The sequence below is a fragment of the Podarcis vaucheri genome, assembly GCF_965113315.1.
Source record: "Podarcis vaucheri genome assembly, chromosome: 5".
NCBI classification, from domain to species: domain Eukaryota; kingdom Metazoa; phylum Chordata; class Lepidosauria; order Squamata; family Lacertidae; genus Podarcis; species Podarcis vaucheri.
Window position 1 is genome coordinate 23,409,956 of NC_138763.1, and position 16,473 is coordinate 23,426,428.

General features: G+C 41.9%; 1 protein-coding gene across 1 annotated transcript; it reads right to left on the reverse strand.

Annotated features, from left to right (window-relative positions):
• Positions 1 to 825: 825 nt before the first annotated feature.
• Positions 826 to 15,537, reverse strand: SLC33A1 (solute carrier family 33 member 1). The gene is made up of 6 exons (XM_082224301.1): positions 14,250 to 15,537; positions 12,254 to 12,444; positions 8,299 to 8,483; positions 6,805 to 6,922; positions 5,801 to 6,016; positions 826 to 4,986 (listed from the first exon to the last, which is right to left on the reverse strand). The coding sequence occupies exons 1-6, from the start codon at positions 15,013 to 15,015 to the stop codon at positions 4,816 to 4,818; spliced, it is 1,647 nt and encodes a 548-aa protein (XP_082080427.1). The 5' UTR covers positions 15,016 to 15,537; the 3' UTR covers positions 826 to 4,815.
• Between the last annotated feature and the right edge of the window lie 936 nt (positions 15,538 to 16,473).

Below are 16,473 nucleotides of genomic sequence, written 5' to 3' on the forward strand. Positions count from 1 at the left end.
CACAGATGTTGCATAGAGAGGCAACCAAGTTCAGTCCCTGACCTGGATTTCCAGTCGAAAGGATCACAAATGTTCCTAAAACATTTTGCAAGGCTGTCACCTTTCACATTCAAACACTGCTTTCAATGTTCAGTCGTTCCTGCAGGAGCCAGCCCAAAACCTGAGATCACCTTCAGAGGCCCTTCTTTCTATACCACCACATTCAACCAAGAGACTCAAGATAGAGTCTTTTTAGTGGTGGCTCCTGCCTTTGAACATCCCTCCCCAGAGATGCTTTCCTGGTGCCAACTTTGTTATCGTTTGAGCAGGAGGCAAAAAACTTATCTGCAGTTTGTTTTATCACACACAGGGTTTTAACTGCTGCTGCTGTTCTATTGCTTAATGCAATAAACATTTTAAGTTGCTGGGTTTAATTAACAGCTGCTCTGACAGCCAGCCATTTTGGCTTCCATCTTTGTCTCAGACACTGCCATAAAATAAGAGAGGAGATACAGCACAAAATAAAATAGTGCCACAGCAATGATTGTTAGTATCAAACGCCAGCAATGAACACATTTCTAAACCAATGTTCTCAATAGGGCTCCCAACACTAGTTTGGCCGATCAATACAGAAACAAAAAATAAAATTGCAATGTTGCTTCATTGAAACAAGATAGAGCTTCTGAGACTTCCTAAGGGATATGGTTCTGTAAATTTAGCACTTTCAGCAAGGTAATTGTGTCGTCTCATATTTATCAATTGACAGAACTTATTTATTTATTTTAAAGCTTAAACATGAAGAGAAAACCCAGGAAACATTTTGGTAAAATAGAAAAATTAAACACGTTTGTTCCATTTTACAAGTCAGCTATTTTTAATCATGAAATGGTCCAGCCGTTTTGTTCTGTTCTTCATTACGACTAACAGCTGTTTCAAAAGCAAACCTATTTTGTGTGTACCAGTGCCTCAATTTACAGCACATTATAAAGGAAAAAAACGAACAGTCAAGAAATATTCCAACATATACATTATACTTCTGCTTCCACTCTCTATTACAGTCAAAGGAATTGGTTTCACAGAGTTCCTGGCCATTACTTATATGATTCACACTTAAATCAATTTGTCATCCATTTGAGCAATATTTTAGTTTTTTTCATCAACAAGTATGTACACCTTCAACAAGTATGTACATCTACAAATCCTTTGTAGATTAACTTGCTTTATATATAGTTTGTATCGAGCAAATAGTTTTAGCCTTTTTTAAAAAAGGCAATATTTTATTATTCAATACTTCTACAGTCATCTCTGATGAACCTTTGAAGATATAAAAAGAATATTCTTCAAACTATGAACTTTATAGCCAATAGAAAACCCAGAAAAAAACAGCTTAAGCTTTGTAAATCTAATCAGAACTGAAGACAGCATCACAGAGTGCAGATGAGAGCTCAAGTGGTAGTTATCAAATAATACTTTTATCACAACTCAGCATATCTCCCCCCTTGACAATTTCTCCTTTCACATGACGTGATTATTGCTATAGAAAACATTTTCTTGTGAACCTTATATACAAGTGAGAAGATGTGTTCCACTTTTTGTGAGGTAATTGTACTTGATTGCCATTGCCATGAATGATCAAAATTGCTGTCAAGGAATCACACATTATCTTGAAAATGGGAAGCAATTTTATGCCAGGAGTATCACGTTATTATTTACTCCAATTAAAGGAACACCATATAGAACTTTAATTAGACCTGTTCTCCAATTTACATCATTTGTAGCCTGCACCTGAAATTATATCAAGCAGCATAATTTACCTCTCAAATAATGCAGATAGCCTTAAATAACTACAGGTCTCATTTTGTTCTCATTTAGTACAATTCAGGTAAGTGAAAGGTGGATGCTTAACCTATAGCAACTCCACAGACTCTGCTATCTCGGGTGCAGGCACAACTCGGGATATGCTTCCAAATCTATAGGATTTCCTCTGTAAAATCACATCAGTGATGAGTGTCCAAGAATTCAACACAACAAGTTTAATACAAATGTGTTTAAGTGCAAAAAAGTAATGCTGAGCACTTCTTTCATTCTCGGAGTATGCTGAAATTTCTTTTAATGTCTCTCATTTTTTAGGAAACTTATTTCAAGCTTTGCTATTGATTCTGGGTTTTAGTTTAATTAGCCATTCACAACATTTACTCTACCGCATCAGACATTTGTTTAAATGCATAGCCTTTATTTTTCTTGGCACCCTGTATAAACCGTAATACAGAACTGGAAAACATAAAAAGCCTCACTGGCTAATTTCCTGTGCATGTTCTGCAATCCAGACACCTTTTTTCTAGAAGCATCCCCTCCCTAACATTGTCTAGAGACAGTTAATAAACGTTCTCTGTTAACAGGCTTTTCATTTATGCTGCGGCAAACCAAAAATAAATGGAAATGATAAACACAAGTTTTAGCCACTAAATATTCTCTCATTAACTATCATACACATATAGTATTAAAGTAGCATTGTTTTATTCGTCCCACCTAGCCAATAGGGATGGATCAAAATTAAGGCAAACAAAATCAGTTTATTGTAAACAATGAATGAAAACTAAAAGTACTTAGTGAGAGCGCCAAGGATTTTTCATTCAAGTAAACAGGTCTGATTATTCATATGAACTGAACTACAAGATATTAATACAACAATATCACCATGTTAGAATATGCCCAGAGCGGGGGGTGGGGACTAGAGTGTCTCAAACCCTATGAGATTTACTAACAGACCCAAAACCCAGCCAACACCATGCCTTCAACATCAGCTTGATCTACAGAAATCAACAGGTACAACTCTTTGCTGTTAGAGATCAGCATTATCACCTAACAAATGTCAGCAAATCAAGCTGCTTTTAAAGGGGCAGGAGGGACCAATAAAAATGTCATCCCTATATTCTACCAGCCAAATCTAAATGAAGTTATTGGAGCTCAACCAACAGAACACACAAACAACCTGCAATCTCAGCACATACTGCCTACCTGCAGAACATATTAAACAAGTGGCCACAGGGAAGCAATGTGTAACCCAATTTCCTGCCAAAGTCACTAGTTAAATATGTTTAAACTGGATGCTATCTAGTTTAGGTCCATGAATTCAATCAGAGTATTGCTGATTTAACTAGTTTATGAATATCATTGATAGGCTGCAATCTTAAAATCCGATTGGGAGCAGTCCAGGAGTTCCCCCTATTATTGTAAAAACAAACAGCTGGCTATAAATATAGTTTTAAGGTTGCAGAAGGATCCCTGAAATCCACAAACCACTTAAACAGCTATAAATCTGAGTACTGGGATCTTAAGGTGTTGGCAATTTCGGTTATACATTGCTCTTCAGAAGGAGGGGAATATAGATCAAGGGCAGACTAAGAATGTTTTTCTCTCTGTTGATTTTAAAATCTCTCCCAACCCTATGATCCTAACTCTGTTTCCCTGGAAGTAGGTCCCACTAATTTCAGTGGCATTTACTCCCAAGTAAGTGTGCTTAAGAGCTGTGTAAACTTCCTTCTCAAACAGGCTTAACATTTATTTACACTCAGAAAAGAGCTTTAAAAGAAAAACAGTACACCGTAAATCACAGATTCACTTGGAATCAAGAATTAATATCCATTTCAGAAAGAATTGACCTCTTGAAATAACCAGTAAAACTGAGACAGCATCAAGAGTATGACACTAGCCTGCCACACCTTTTGAAGGTATTTTAATATCATGAGAGATGTACAAAATACATCCAACAACATACTATAACAGTGCCCCTTTCTTATGTGATATACATTGTATTGTACATCCTTAAGGCACCAAAGAGAAGATTCCCTCTTAATAATGAGAATTGCAAAAATCGCGTTACCAGTTGTAGGAGATTCCAGGCAACAGCCAGGAATGATTGAATGACTTACATTAGAACGATATGAATGTCCTAAAACAATGAAAGTACAGACAATCCATCAACATTTCTTTTCAAAAGGCACCACATCTTTTGCCTAGTCCTCTTTGGGCCTCATAAAAGAAAAAACAGCAATTCTTGAGAAACAGCATATTTGCTTTTTCAAGCAAGCTGAATTCACTGGCCTTATATGTGCCCCTAATCTTTTGGAAGCCCGTTCTTCAGTACTAGTCAATATGCCTGCCTGCCTACCATCTACCAGGTGTGATCAACGTAAGCTGCTTCTCTCATACAAATGCTGTCCTGAAGAAACCACTTCTATCTGCAAATCAAGTGCCTTGAAGTCAAGTGTGCACATTAAAAGAAAAGAAAAAAGCTAAATTTTCACCATTATAAAAATATTCCTCTTATAAATCTTTAAAGCTTGTAGAAGCCAGGAAAATACATTTGAGAGAATCTTTTGATACTCATTGTTTTCTCCCATAAAGCGTAGTTATGGTCAGCAATTAAAAGGGGTTGTGGAAAATGTATCAGATTGATTGTTCTCTCTACAGCTTATTTTACCATATACATTCAACATTTACATTTAAATCAAAATGTTATGGTTTCATAAAAGTTTTGTTTAGAGATAATGTTAAAGAAATCAATCAGAAGACAAAAGGCAGACGCTGCAACTTAGCACAACAGCTCTGTAGTTTTAAAGTGCTGTTTCCGGTATGATTATTTATTCATTTTTAACTTAAGGAAATATTGTTGGTGTGTGTGCTTTTTTAACTGATCCATATACTACTTTCCTGGCTTGTTTTTTTGGAAAGTCATTTGGCATAAAACGGCCATTTCCCCCCTACATAGATGTATTTATTTTTTTTGTGTACTCATTATGGGATAAAACCATAACAACTTTTGCCAGTGTTTTCCTATGAACTGGTTCTCCTGCATTTCCATGAAGACGCCCTCTCGTTCTGCAGCTTTTTGAATTTGGGACCGAGGAACAACCACCAAACAAATCCCAAAGCCACGCATATTAGGGATTCCACGTAATAACCATCCAAGGTAATAATACATGATCCGCCTTCTTTTGTACAAAGCTGCAAGAGAGAATGGGAGAAGGGCGTCAAAAGATGTTATACGGATATATGTATTAACAGAATAAGTTAAAATGCATTGATGAAGCATTCTAGATGAACACACTGCTTTTATCCTTAAAAATATAGTATGTTGGGTGGTATCTAACTAAGTGGTACCCCCACTAAAATCAGTGGATGTTACAAAGTCCATTGATTCCAATGGGTCTGCTCAGAGTATGACTAACTTTGGTTGCCACCCATTAATAATAATTTTCTATTACAGGTAACTCGCAACTTGTGTACATTTAAATTGTGCAGATTTGGCTTTACATGCTTGGCAAAAAACAATATTTTTTTAAAAATAAGAAGGGGTGGGCATCTAGGGAAAAAAGACGTTTTTCCCAGATGCCCACCCCCTTTTAAATTAAAAGACTTTACTTCTGTAGGGAGTAATGCAGCTGCCTTAAGCTTCATAATGCCCCATCAGTGATGTCTACTGGAGCAAAACAATCAAAGCATGTGGGTTGTAGCCAAAGCTGAAGGAACAATTATTCTTTCAAGATGATCTTATACGAGCATTCTGGGAAAGTCTTACAACTTTGCTATCACACTACTATGTGGCTAAAATCACACTGTTCAAACCCCATAAGGTGAATAAAGCGAAGGTCTTGCATAGCTAACACAGGAGGTGCAAATTATCTCACTTGATAATATGCAAGAGCAAAAGCTATTCCTAAGATGCTTTTTAAATGGGGAGGAAATATCAGTGCAGAAAGTTAGTGTCAGTGCATCAAGACTAGTACTGGAATGAAAGCGTCTCTTATAAGAAACTTACTTCTGCAGCAGCTGCAGTTCCGCAGTTATGTCCTTGAGCTCCGGCACACTCCTTCACTGTAAGTGGATCCACAAGCCAAAGAGCTACTGTTGCCGGCCAGTTTCCACCCAAATTCGACACTGTGTTAAGTAGCGTCATGTACGTTCCGCCTATGAGTGGGTCACTAACTTTGGCATTGAAAGCCATTATAGCAACATACATACTGTACAGCGTAACCTGGGGGAAAGACAGATGAACACAAAGAGAATTACGCAAGAGAACAGCTTCAAGTAGCAACGGCTATTTTAGTGAAATGTCTTATGGAACACTGTGGAGCTGCCTTTTAACATGAAATGTAGTCAAAAGGGGCCAGCTGTTGAGAGCTGCTGGGGTCTTGGAAGACCAAAGATTCCCACTTTTACATATCTTGTAGGAAGAAACAAAAACAGTGGTTTTGCAACAAAATAACCCTCCAACACAAGATTTCAGTAAGGAAAACACTTACATAGTGCCGTGGAAGAGCTGGGAAAAAATTCACATCTGGCAATCTGTATACTCCTAGGCTTGGTTTGGTCAGAATACAGTTTACACTTCCAGAGTTAATGCTAAACACATTACTTCTGGTAAATGAGCCACCACAGCTGCCAGAGAGCCGTGAAAATGTCTGTCCCTGGCTTTATACACTCATCTACCCATGTAACACCTGAAACTAAAGGGGCACATTGGTTGACAGGTGTGAAATATACTGGCATTATTTTCAGCTCTCCTACCCCACTATATTTAACATGGAAAAGAAAGAAACTGGTCCATCCTTCTCTAGTACTAACAGTAACAGTAAAGACTTGTAGATAGTAGACAAATGTGTTTTAGGAAATTTAATATACCTTAAGTGGTGACAAAGCCTAAGCTCAATACATTCTTCATATATATATATATATATATATATATATATATATATATATATATATATGCCTTGTATCTACGTAGACTACTCAAATACACACACACACACAGCAACTTATTACCTGATGCAAAGCATAACTCAGAAGCAATATAATATAGTAATAGATGGGAAATCCTCCTTCGTATTTTACTTTGGGAGTCCACCAAACCAAGAAAGCAAATTCCAACCCAAACAGTAACCTGTAGGAAAAAGATATGGGGAAACACGTTGAATACCCAAAACCCCTCATCATGTCTGCATTAAACCAATACAAGCTAGGAAGGCAACCCAAAAATTTTGACAAGGGGTAGACCTGAGACACGGCAGAGTCAGATTATGACCCAGTGGTGATTCACTGGCCAGTTTCTGGTGGGCTACCTAACGGATGCAGATTTTGAAGAATGCTGATCTAGATGAACCTTGGGTTGATTCAGCAACGCACCTTAAACAAGGTCTGCTTTGCACATGACAATAAGCAACTGTGCAAATGTGCTGGCTCGCACACACTTTGCTCCTCCCTGGGCCTTTTAACATCAGCAGATGGCAGCTAAATCAAGGTTTTGCTTGCCAAATCATGGTTAAGATGTCTCCCCCTTGACCATGATCTGCAACTTAGCAAGTAGATTTCAGGAATTCTAGTTAAAAAAGAGGCAGGCCATGCAAGACTGAAATCAGCCCCTTTGATAGTAAGCTGCCTAACCTTGGGGTAGTCAACATGGTCCCCTCTAGATGGGCACTCCAAGGCCCATCAGCCTCAGCCAGCCAATGATGAGGGGCGATGGAGGGGTTCCAATCCAAAGCATATGGAGAATACTATGTTGGCTACTCCTACATAACCCGTTGTTTCCCATCCATATAAGCTGGAAGGAAATGAGTGATCCATGAGACACATTCTGTGGTCTTCATGGAAATGAAAGGCCCCCAAATGCCACAAAAGATAAAACAATAAACACATCTAAAAACAATTCCTATACAGATGCAGACTGGGAAATATCTCTACGTAAAAGACTTGTTGAAAGAGGAAGGTCTTCAGCATGTGTCAAAATGTCTACAGAGGCGGCACCTATCTAATATTTAGCAGGAGGGCATTCCAAATGGCATGTGGCACAACACTTAAGGCCCAGTTTCAGCATCACACAGAATGCGGACCTCCCTATAAGATGGTATCTGCAGGATGCCTTCTCCTGCAGAGCACAGTAACTCATTGAGTATCTAAAGACTGATTTAGGTATCCTGATGCCAAGCTGCCCAGGGTTTTATACATCAGAACCAATACCTTGAACTTAGCCTTGTCCATCTAATGAAAGCTAAGTGTGGAAAAGAAAACACTTGTTCTAACACAAGTGGAATTTTAACCAAGCACAGCTCTTGTAAAGGATAATTTAGCAAAGCTACAGCACTTCATTATAAATTGCGTAGCGAACAAGAGTAGGGGATTTTGAACCAATAACCACGGCAAAGCTTTCCAAGTAAAAGCCCAACGTGCACATCTCATTGCTTTTAATGGTTACAAAATTATAGTTTCACATTAACAGAGTTGTGTATTATCAGGTTTAACTATCAAGAGGCTTTTTACCTAAAAGGCATAGCTTTGTAAAATGTGTTCAGGGGCTGTGGACCTGCTGTGTATTTGCTGATAATCAGAGGCAATATGATCTGCAGTGGAACCATTGGAACAGCAAGAAGAGCCAAGTGTTCTTTAGGTACTCCTTCTTCTACCAGTTTGAGGCCTGTGACGGCATCCGCTGCCGAGAATCCAATCTGCAACATAAAAACCTTTTACAATCTTACGCACATACAACAAGGTTTTCCTGCTGTACTGATATGTAGTAACTTATTCATGGTCACCCATCCCTGGACTTTCTGGAACTTAAATCCAGATCCAAACTCCCAACACTGCGGTCCAGAATAGCAATCAGTATTTAAGAAGCAGACCGTGAAAGCGAACCTGTGGTCCTCCAGACAACTCAAATCATCCCTGATCATTGGTCATGTTGACTGAGGTTTATGGGAGTTGGCACCCAATGATTCCATAGGTTCGCAACCCCACCTTTGGCTTAGTCTAGTGGTTCCAAACATTTTTTCCCCATGGACCACTTGAAAACTGTTGAGTGTCTTGCAGACCACTTAATGATTTTTCTGCTCACTACAGCAATTGTAATGCACTGTACTGGATGATGTGTGATTTTAATTGAATCATAGAATCATAGAGTTGGAAGAGACCACAAGGGCCATCGAGTCCAACCCCCTGCCAAGCAGGAAACACCATCAGAGCACTCCTGACATGTGGTATTTTTATTGTTTCTTTTTCTCTTACATTGTTCAGTTATTGAATGCAGATAGTAATAAAATAGAATGAAATATAAGAAATAAAAAGAAACAATCAAAATACAGCTAAAAATCAGTATTACATGTCACATACAACCTAAATGAAGCTTGCAGACCACAGGTGGTTCATGGACCAGTTTGGGAATCACTAGCTTAGACAAATTAAATCGTGCCCCTCCGCTTATAGAACATTACGCAAAATCCATGGACATTTAGACATTATGCAAAATCTATGGTTTGCTTTTTTGCCTGAGTCTGTGTCAGTTTATAAACCATGGTTTGTGGTGGGCCATCAAAGTAGGGTATGAAACCTTGATTTGAGATTGCAGCTTCTTGAACAATCAGAATCATTCCAACATTTGACAGGAAGCAACACAGCTGATAACCATATCAGGGCAAATACGGGAGGCTATACAAAAATAATTACAGTGGTACCTCGGGTTACAAACTTAATTCATTCTGTAGGTCCGTTCTTAACCCCAACCCATTCTTAAACCTGAGGCGTGCTTTCGCTGATGGGGCCTCCTGCTGCTGCTGTGCGATTTCCATTCTCATCCTGGGGCAAATTTCGCAATCTGGAGCAAAATCTGGGTTAGCTGAGTTTGTAACCTGAAGCGTTTGTAACCTGAGGTACCACTGTATTGGATCAATAATCTTGCAGTGCTAGCATGGCTTCATAAATATACCCCAAGTAACAATCCTACTTGTTAAACAAGTAGGAACTGCAACAAAATGTTACAGTGTGGACGACTCTTGTCCAGGGTTCCAACGGTCTAGTAATACCTTCTTCCGGGTTATTTAACAGAGCTTCCCCTTGCATGCCAATACCTCCCTCTTTCAGCTATGATAGTCACTGAGAAACAATCCGGTTGGCTCTCAGGAGCTGAGTTTGTTTTTAGAACAAACTCGTTCAACAACTGTTTTTTTAATCCAGCTCCCTGGCAGAGAGGCTTCGGTTGCGTATTGTTTATGCAGTCTTGCAAATTAGAAAAAGTTTTAAAGAAAGAACCCTAGGAAAAGTTGAATGATCGTGCTGTAGTTTAATAAGCTGAGACATGCTCAAGCCTTCTGCCTGTGAGTTTTGTTGCTGTGCTACCAATTCCCTCCCTGGCATGCTGCAATATGCCACAATGCCAGCAATTAACCAGAGTTAAATCAGAACCAGAAAGGGGGGAGGGGCTATGGTGACTAGGTTCAGAACAAAGAACTTGAAACTGTAGTAATCATGTTTTTTTCTGATTCAGACGTAAGAGGAAATTATGGTTAATTGAGGACTTCTAGGATCCATTGCAGCACACTATGGGGCCATCGTCATAATCCTCTTTTATATCCCTGCTGATTAGGTTAAGATATGACTGCTCAATTGCAGCCATCAGGGAGCCAATGACAACGGCTCTCTTCCTCTCTCAACTGACTGCATTCAATGAGCTCTCAATCAAAGAAAGAGCAGCCCTCTGAAGACTGAGCATGAGGCTCCCTCTTTTCCCTCCCATGTCAGAGAATGGTGTAGAAAAATACAAAAAAGTAACAGCACAGGCAGCATTACAGAGCTAACAAGGGTCATGTTCTCTGTTAGGGACAGGAAGAAAACAAAAGTGGGAGCTTGCCATCCCCTGGAATGCCAATTCTGAAAAGTCCAATAGTTTAAACACTTCAACCACTGAGAAATGCAATCTTGTTGTCATTTCATTTGAACTCTCTGCCTATTGACATCAATGGTTTTGACACTAGATGAAAGCATTTTTGTTTAGGCAAGCTTATCCAGAGATGCAGAAGGTTGACATGTATTTTAATCTAGTTCATTCCTTCTCAATTTATTCCCACATCAACCCTGTAAAGTAGCTTAGGCTGAGAGGCAGTGACTGCCACAAGGTCACTCAGTGGGCTTCATGGCCAAGTGGGGATTTGAACTCTATTCTCCCAGATCCTAGTCCAACACCCTAAACCATTACACCACATTGGCTTCCCCCTCTGCACACAAAGTAATGTCTGTAAAGGGATTCCAATCTATTGCTCCTACAGAGGTGCATACCTGAGATGACACACATATTGCTTTGTATCAACTCAGCTACAATGCTACCGTATTTTTCGCACCATAGGACGCACCGGACAATAGGACGCACTTTGTTTTAGAGGGGGGAGAACAAGAAAAAAAAATCTCCCCCTCTCTGCCCAGCGCCCCTTCAGTGAAGCGGCAGAAGGCGCTGCACAGAGAGCGGGAGAACTTTCCCCCTCGTTTTCCCGCTCTAAAACAAGGTGCCGTTTAAGGTGCGTTCAGGCGGCTACCTTGGAAGCCTGGAGAGCGAGAGGGGTTGGTGTGTGCACTGACCCCTCTCGCTCTCCAGGCTTCAGGTTCCTTTCGACCTGCTCTTTGGGGCTGGCGGGGGGAAGCCCACCACCAGCCCCAAAGAGCAGGTCAGGGAGCAGCGGAAAGGCGCAGCGGAGAGGCTCCTGCCATAGCCGCGCGTCACCTCTCCAGCCGGGAGAGGGTCGCGGGGCTATGGCGTCTTCGCTCCATAGGACGCACACACATTTCCCCTTCATTTTTGAAGGGGGAAAAGTGCGTCCTATAGAGCGAAAAATACGGTATCTCATAACTTACATGGTTCAGGACCACAATTCCTTAAAGACCACCTCTCCCCATATAAACTGATCCAGACCTTGTGCTTGTCCTTCTCTATGTTCCCACTCCTGAGAGGTTCAGAGACTTACAACATGAGAATGGGTCTTTTCTGTGATGGTTCCCTCATCTGTGAAACACTCTCCCCATAGAGGCTCACCTGGTGCCAGCATTACATGTCTTTAGATGCCAGGTGAAAACATTCCTCTTTACCAGGGTGTTTGGCCATTAAACAATCTATGGCTTGTTAAATGTGGCAGAGGGGACTGACTATTATTATAATTATTTTATTGTTATGCTGTCTATTACTATGTTCAGTATTATGCTTTTATTATTATGCTCCATGTATTTATGTTCTTAATGTTGTACACCACTCTGGGATCTTTGGTTAAAGGGTGGCATATAAACCAACCAACCAACCAACCAACCAACCAACCAACCAACCAACCAAATAAATAAATAAATAAATAAATAGCAATAGTAGCTCTCTTCTCAATTAATATGTTTTCTGGCATAGTAGCTCCTAAGACTGGCATAAAAATGAGGCACGTTCCCAAATGATAATCACAAATCATGTACTCACTTTTGCTGTTAAAATCAGGGCACAAAATGTAAGGACTGCTGGCATTTTTACTATTGAGAAGAGCAGCTTGTACGTATCCATGATGCCTTTTGTTTCTTCTTTTGATGGGTGTCTTTCCCTATCTTCTTTCTTCAAGAGTGCGACCAAGGTGGTAGTGATTAAGAAAACAGCACCCCAGTAAAATAGGAAATCTGAAGGGGAAATGAAACCTTTTCCATTATGAAGACACTTGATGCTAATAACATACTATTTAAAACCAACACTAAGACTAGCTGCAACCTTCATAAAACATTTCACAAAACCAATTACTGGCAATTTATGCTGGATTATTAGCTCATCCAAATAAATAAGGGGCTCCACAGAAGCAAGCAGTCTACATAGTGCGGCCTTAATCTTTGCCAGAAGAAAAGATGTCAGATTAATCCCCGTAGGAATGGATTTGGAGACCACAATGTGAATAAGCAAATTAACTTAAGAATAATGAAATTTAAGAACTCATTTAAGCAAATACTCTTATCCCCAACCTCAAGAACCCTACTTAACAAACTGGAAGCATTGTGATAAATTAAAACGTGCATGCACAAAGCAAGATATAAAAGTAGCCAGTCTGAAATCACTGGGACCTCTGTTGCCTCTTTGTTGTGTCAATCTGACATAACAGTAACCCATAACTTCCATACAGACGCTCTTGTTGTCAAGATCAGTAGAGGGGGCCTCCTTGGTAGTTCCACTGCCCTCAAAAGTTCAAGCAGGGTGCTGTGGGAGAGGGAATTCTTTGTGGTAGTTCCTAGGTTGTGGAATTCCCTCCCCACAGAAGTACATCTGGCACCTTCATTATATTATATATATTGTATTAATCACATTTTTTCAGAAACATACACAATGTCCAACATATGCTAAAGACACACCTCTTTGCTCTGGTCTCTGGCAATTGAGATGTGTATTTTCAGGAACCACCCTATTCCTGTGACTACAATTGCTTCTAAACTGTTTTTAATACCATATGATTACATCTTACATTTCAATTGTGTGATTTCAACCTTATGCAGAAGCTTATGGTGGCAGGAAAGTAGATGTGTGAAAGTAATGTCTCGTTTCCCATTCTTGAAGAGAGTTCTGAAAAAACTAGATTTGACAGGTCTTTACCAATTCTGCTTCTAGTTGTAAACCTATACTATAACTCAGGCCTGTCCAACCGGTTGATCATGATCTACTGGTCAATCACGGGATGCCCATGGTCTTTCCTTGTCAATCGCAGGCTCCTGACACCCCCCTCCCAAAAACAAGCAGGAAAAAAAGCTCAACTCTGGTCAATCCAATGGGTAGATCTCTGCCTGTTTGTTATAGTGTGAGTAGATGGCAGTCTCTTGGAAGTTGGGTGTGCCTGCTATAATTGTTCATTTTGCTTTGGGTCTTTTCACCATAGCTTTCTGAAGTATGTTACCTCTCGTTATTATTAATGTTAGCAACATGGATGAGGACCACTAGCTTAGTTTAGCTTATTAATTAATTAAGATGACATGGCAGCTCCATTTTCAAGCAAAGTAATCTGGGCAAAATGTGTAAATGCAGAATTGCTATCTAGCATGAACCAGCAAATGCCAAAACTTCTGTAAGATAACACCGCATTTTCACTAAGTGTACTAATATAGCAGCATGTGTTCTTCCAGGTTTCACCCATCCACCCACCCCACCAGCTTTTTATCAAAATTGTGTATCAAGATCAGACAGTTCCTAAACAAATGTGAACCTTCAAAGTTGGGCAGCTGATATAGCAATCTGGAATAGCAAATCCACACAAGTACTGTAATTCTTTTTGCAGTTCTATAAGAGGGGCGTAAATGAAATGTTCCATGGTAGACTAATCCATCACCACTTCTTACCACACTACACATGAACAACTGTCAACCTGAAGAGGACATAGAAGCTGTGGGGGAGAGATAAAAGGGGCTCTCGGATAGATCTGCATCATTACATTCATTTCAAAAATTTATACCTGAAAGCGTTACAATTCCTCTGGGTTGAGGCTGAAACCGCAAATACTTGTTGCAGAAGGAGGCTGATTCCAGAGCCAAGAACAAGACATTTCCCAAGAAGTAGCCAGCTGTCTGTCCCACAGAGTTACAAGTGGAAGCATAGCCCACATTCTCCCGAGACAACATAGTCAATGCCCAGCCATCTACAGCTATGTCCTGAGTGGCTGCCAGAAACTCAAACAAGAAGAAGGTCACTGTAAGAGCCACCACATCTGGGCTTTTGCCATCCTCCTCCCCAAGCAAAGAGTCCACCTGCCTGGAAAGGTACATCATAAAAAGCCCCAAGGTGTACTGAGTGGGCACAAGCCACGACTTGCGCCGGCCAAAGTTCTTGAAGTACACGGCATCCACCAGGGGGGCCCACAGCAGCTTCAAGCTGAAAGGCCAGAAGACGAAGCTGAAGAAAGCCTGGTCCGTGTAGCTCACGTTCTTGCTTTGCAAGATGAGCGGGATGCTGCCGGCGAGCCCCAGCGGGATGCCCTGCAGCACGTAGAGGAAGAGCAGCAGCAAGATGCTGCCCAGCTCCGCTCGGTAGCCCCGGGGTGTCCCCAGCGGCGTGGCGCTCGGCTCTTGGAGAAGCGCCTCTCGGTCATCTCCCACTTCGGCGCGGCCATCCCCGCAGAAGTCCGGCGGCGGGAGCTCCCTCTTCAGCATATCCACCGAGTTCTGGTAGGAGCCCGGCCGGCGCTGCCGGCTGCTGTCTTTGTAGGAGATGGTGGGGGACATGTCGCACACGTAGTCCAGCGCCGTCGTCCTCGGGACCGGGGAGCCTTTCCCCCGCCGCGGCGGCGGCAGCAGGGCAGCTCAAGGGAGGCTTCCAGCTCCGCCCCGCCTGGAAGAGGGGCCCGGCCTTCCCTCCTCCGCCCCCCACCTGGGCCAAACCCGCTCCAGGTCAGAGGGGTCCCCTCACACCCGCTGGAAGGACGGAGAAGTCGAGGACGCTTCAGGCTCGTCAGCTGGAAGTCACGGGCCTCCTCGCGGAGCTTCCCCACCAAAACGAAGCAGTAGCTTCTTCCTCGTCGACAAAACACCAATTCCCCTTCTCCCGGCCCCCCAAAAGTCCGTTAGGAAACAATGGAGGGAAATAAATTCCTGCCCACCCCCCAGGCCCACCCCAACCCCACTTTCTACCCGGCACGGTCCGACGCGTCAAGTTCCCCGGCTGGAAACACAACCCGGCTCGCAAAGGTACCGCCAAGGCAGCCGAAGAGCTCTGAGCAGCCGTGGTCCTATCTGACTGGAGGAGCAGGCGAGCTACGTCACCGGGAAGCCATCCTATCAAGGGGGAGAGAAGGGATAGGGAAGAACTATAGAGCGGGCTCGAAGGAACGGCAGCTTCGCTTCCGGTTCTCAAAGGAGGTGCTTAAAGGCAGGGCAGAGAGGCGGGAAAAGATCCGAGAGGGGTAGAGCGGCTTTTTGGAGGCCGGAAGTGAAGAGCCGCGTGCTTTTTTTGAGCAGCTGCAGGGGTTGCGTTGTGTGCGCCTGCTTCAAGTTTTGCAACTGCCCGATCCTCATTGATACCTGCAAACACCTAAGCAACCCCCCCCATTAACCCTAACCCTGCCTCCCCAAGAAATAAGTCCTGTGACGTGCCATTGCCCTTCCCTCTTCTGGCAAATAGGTGTATAGGGCTGTAGCTGGCTTACCTGGGAGCAACCAGGTAAATTCAGTAGTCCTGAGAAGACGTGGTTAGCTAGGGTTGCCCGCCTCTCCTGTGTTGTCCCATATCCCAATGCAAAATGCTACGTCCTGTATTGATACAGTTTTGTATTGCAGGTTTCTGCCAAAGGATCCTCTCTTAAATGCATGTGATTGGAAGGGCGTGTGAAGCATGGGCTTAGCCAGGATTTTTGTTAGGGGGTGCAGAACCTCAGTTTAGTATTTTTATTGATATCTCTTGATTTAGGGGAGGGCAACTCCCCACGCCCATGGTTTAAGCTCTGGGTAGCCAAGCTCAGACACGTGTTACAAATCCATCCGTGTGTTGACAATAGGCTGCAACAGATTGGTAATGGGTTGCTGAAGTCACATTATTATTATTATTAATTGAATTTATAGAATTTATATGCCGCCCTATACACGGGGGTTTCAGGGCGGTTCACAGAATAAAATCAAGATATAAAACCACAAAACACGTAATAAAAACAAAAACAACAACACTTCAGCACTGGATACAAAAATAAA

Excerpts from the sequence above, each read along its gene's own strand:
- SLC33A1 (XM_082224301.1), bottom strand. The coding sequence starts at position 15,015 with ATGTCCCCCACCATCTCCTACAAAGACAGCAGCCGGCAGCGCCGGCCG. Across the intron at positions 8,484-12,253 it reads CCCTGATTTTAACAGCAAAA|ATTGGATTCTCGGCAGCGGA; the intron begins GTGAGTACATGA and ends TTTATGTTGCAG. Across the intron at positions 4,987-5,800 it reads GAACTGCAGCTGCTGCAGAA|CTTTGTACAAAAGAAGGCGG; the intron begins GTAAGTTTCTTA and ends TCTCTCTTGCAG.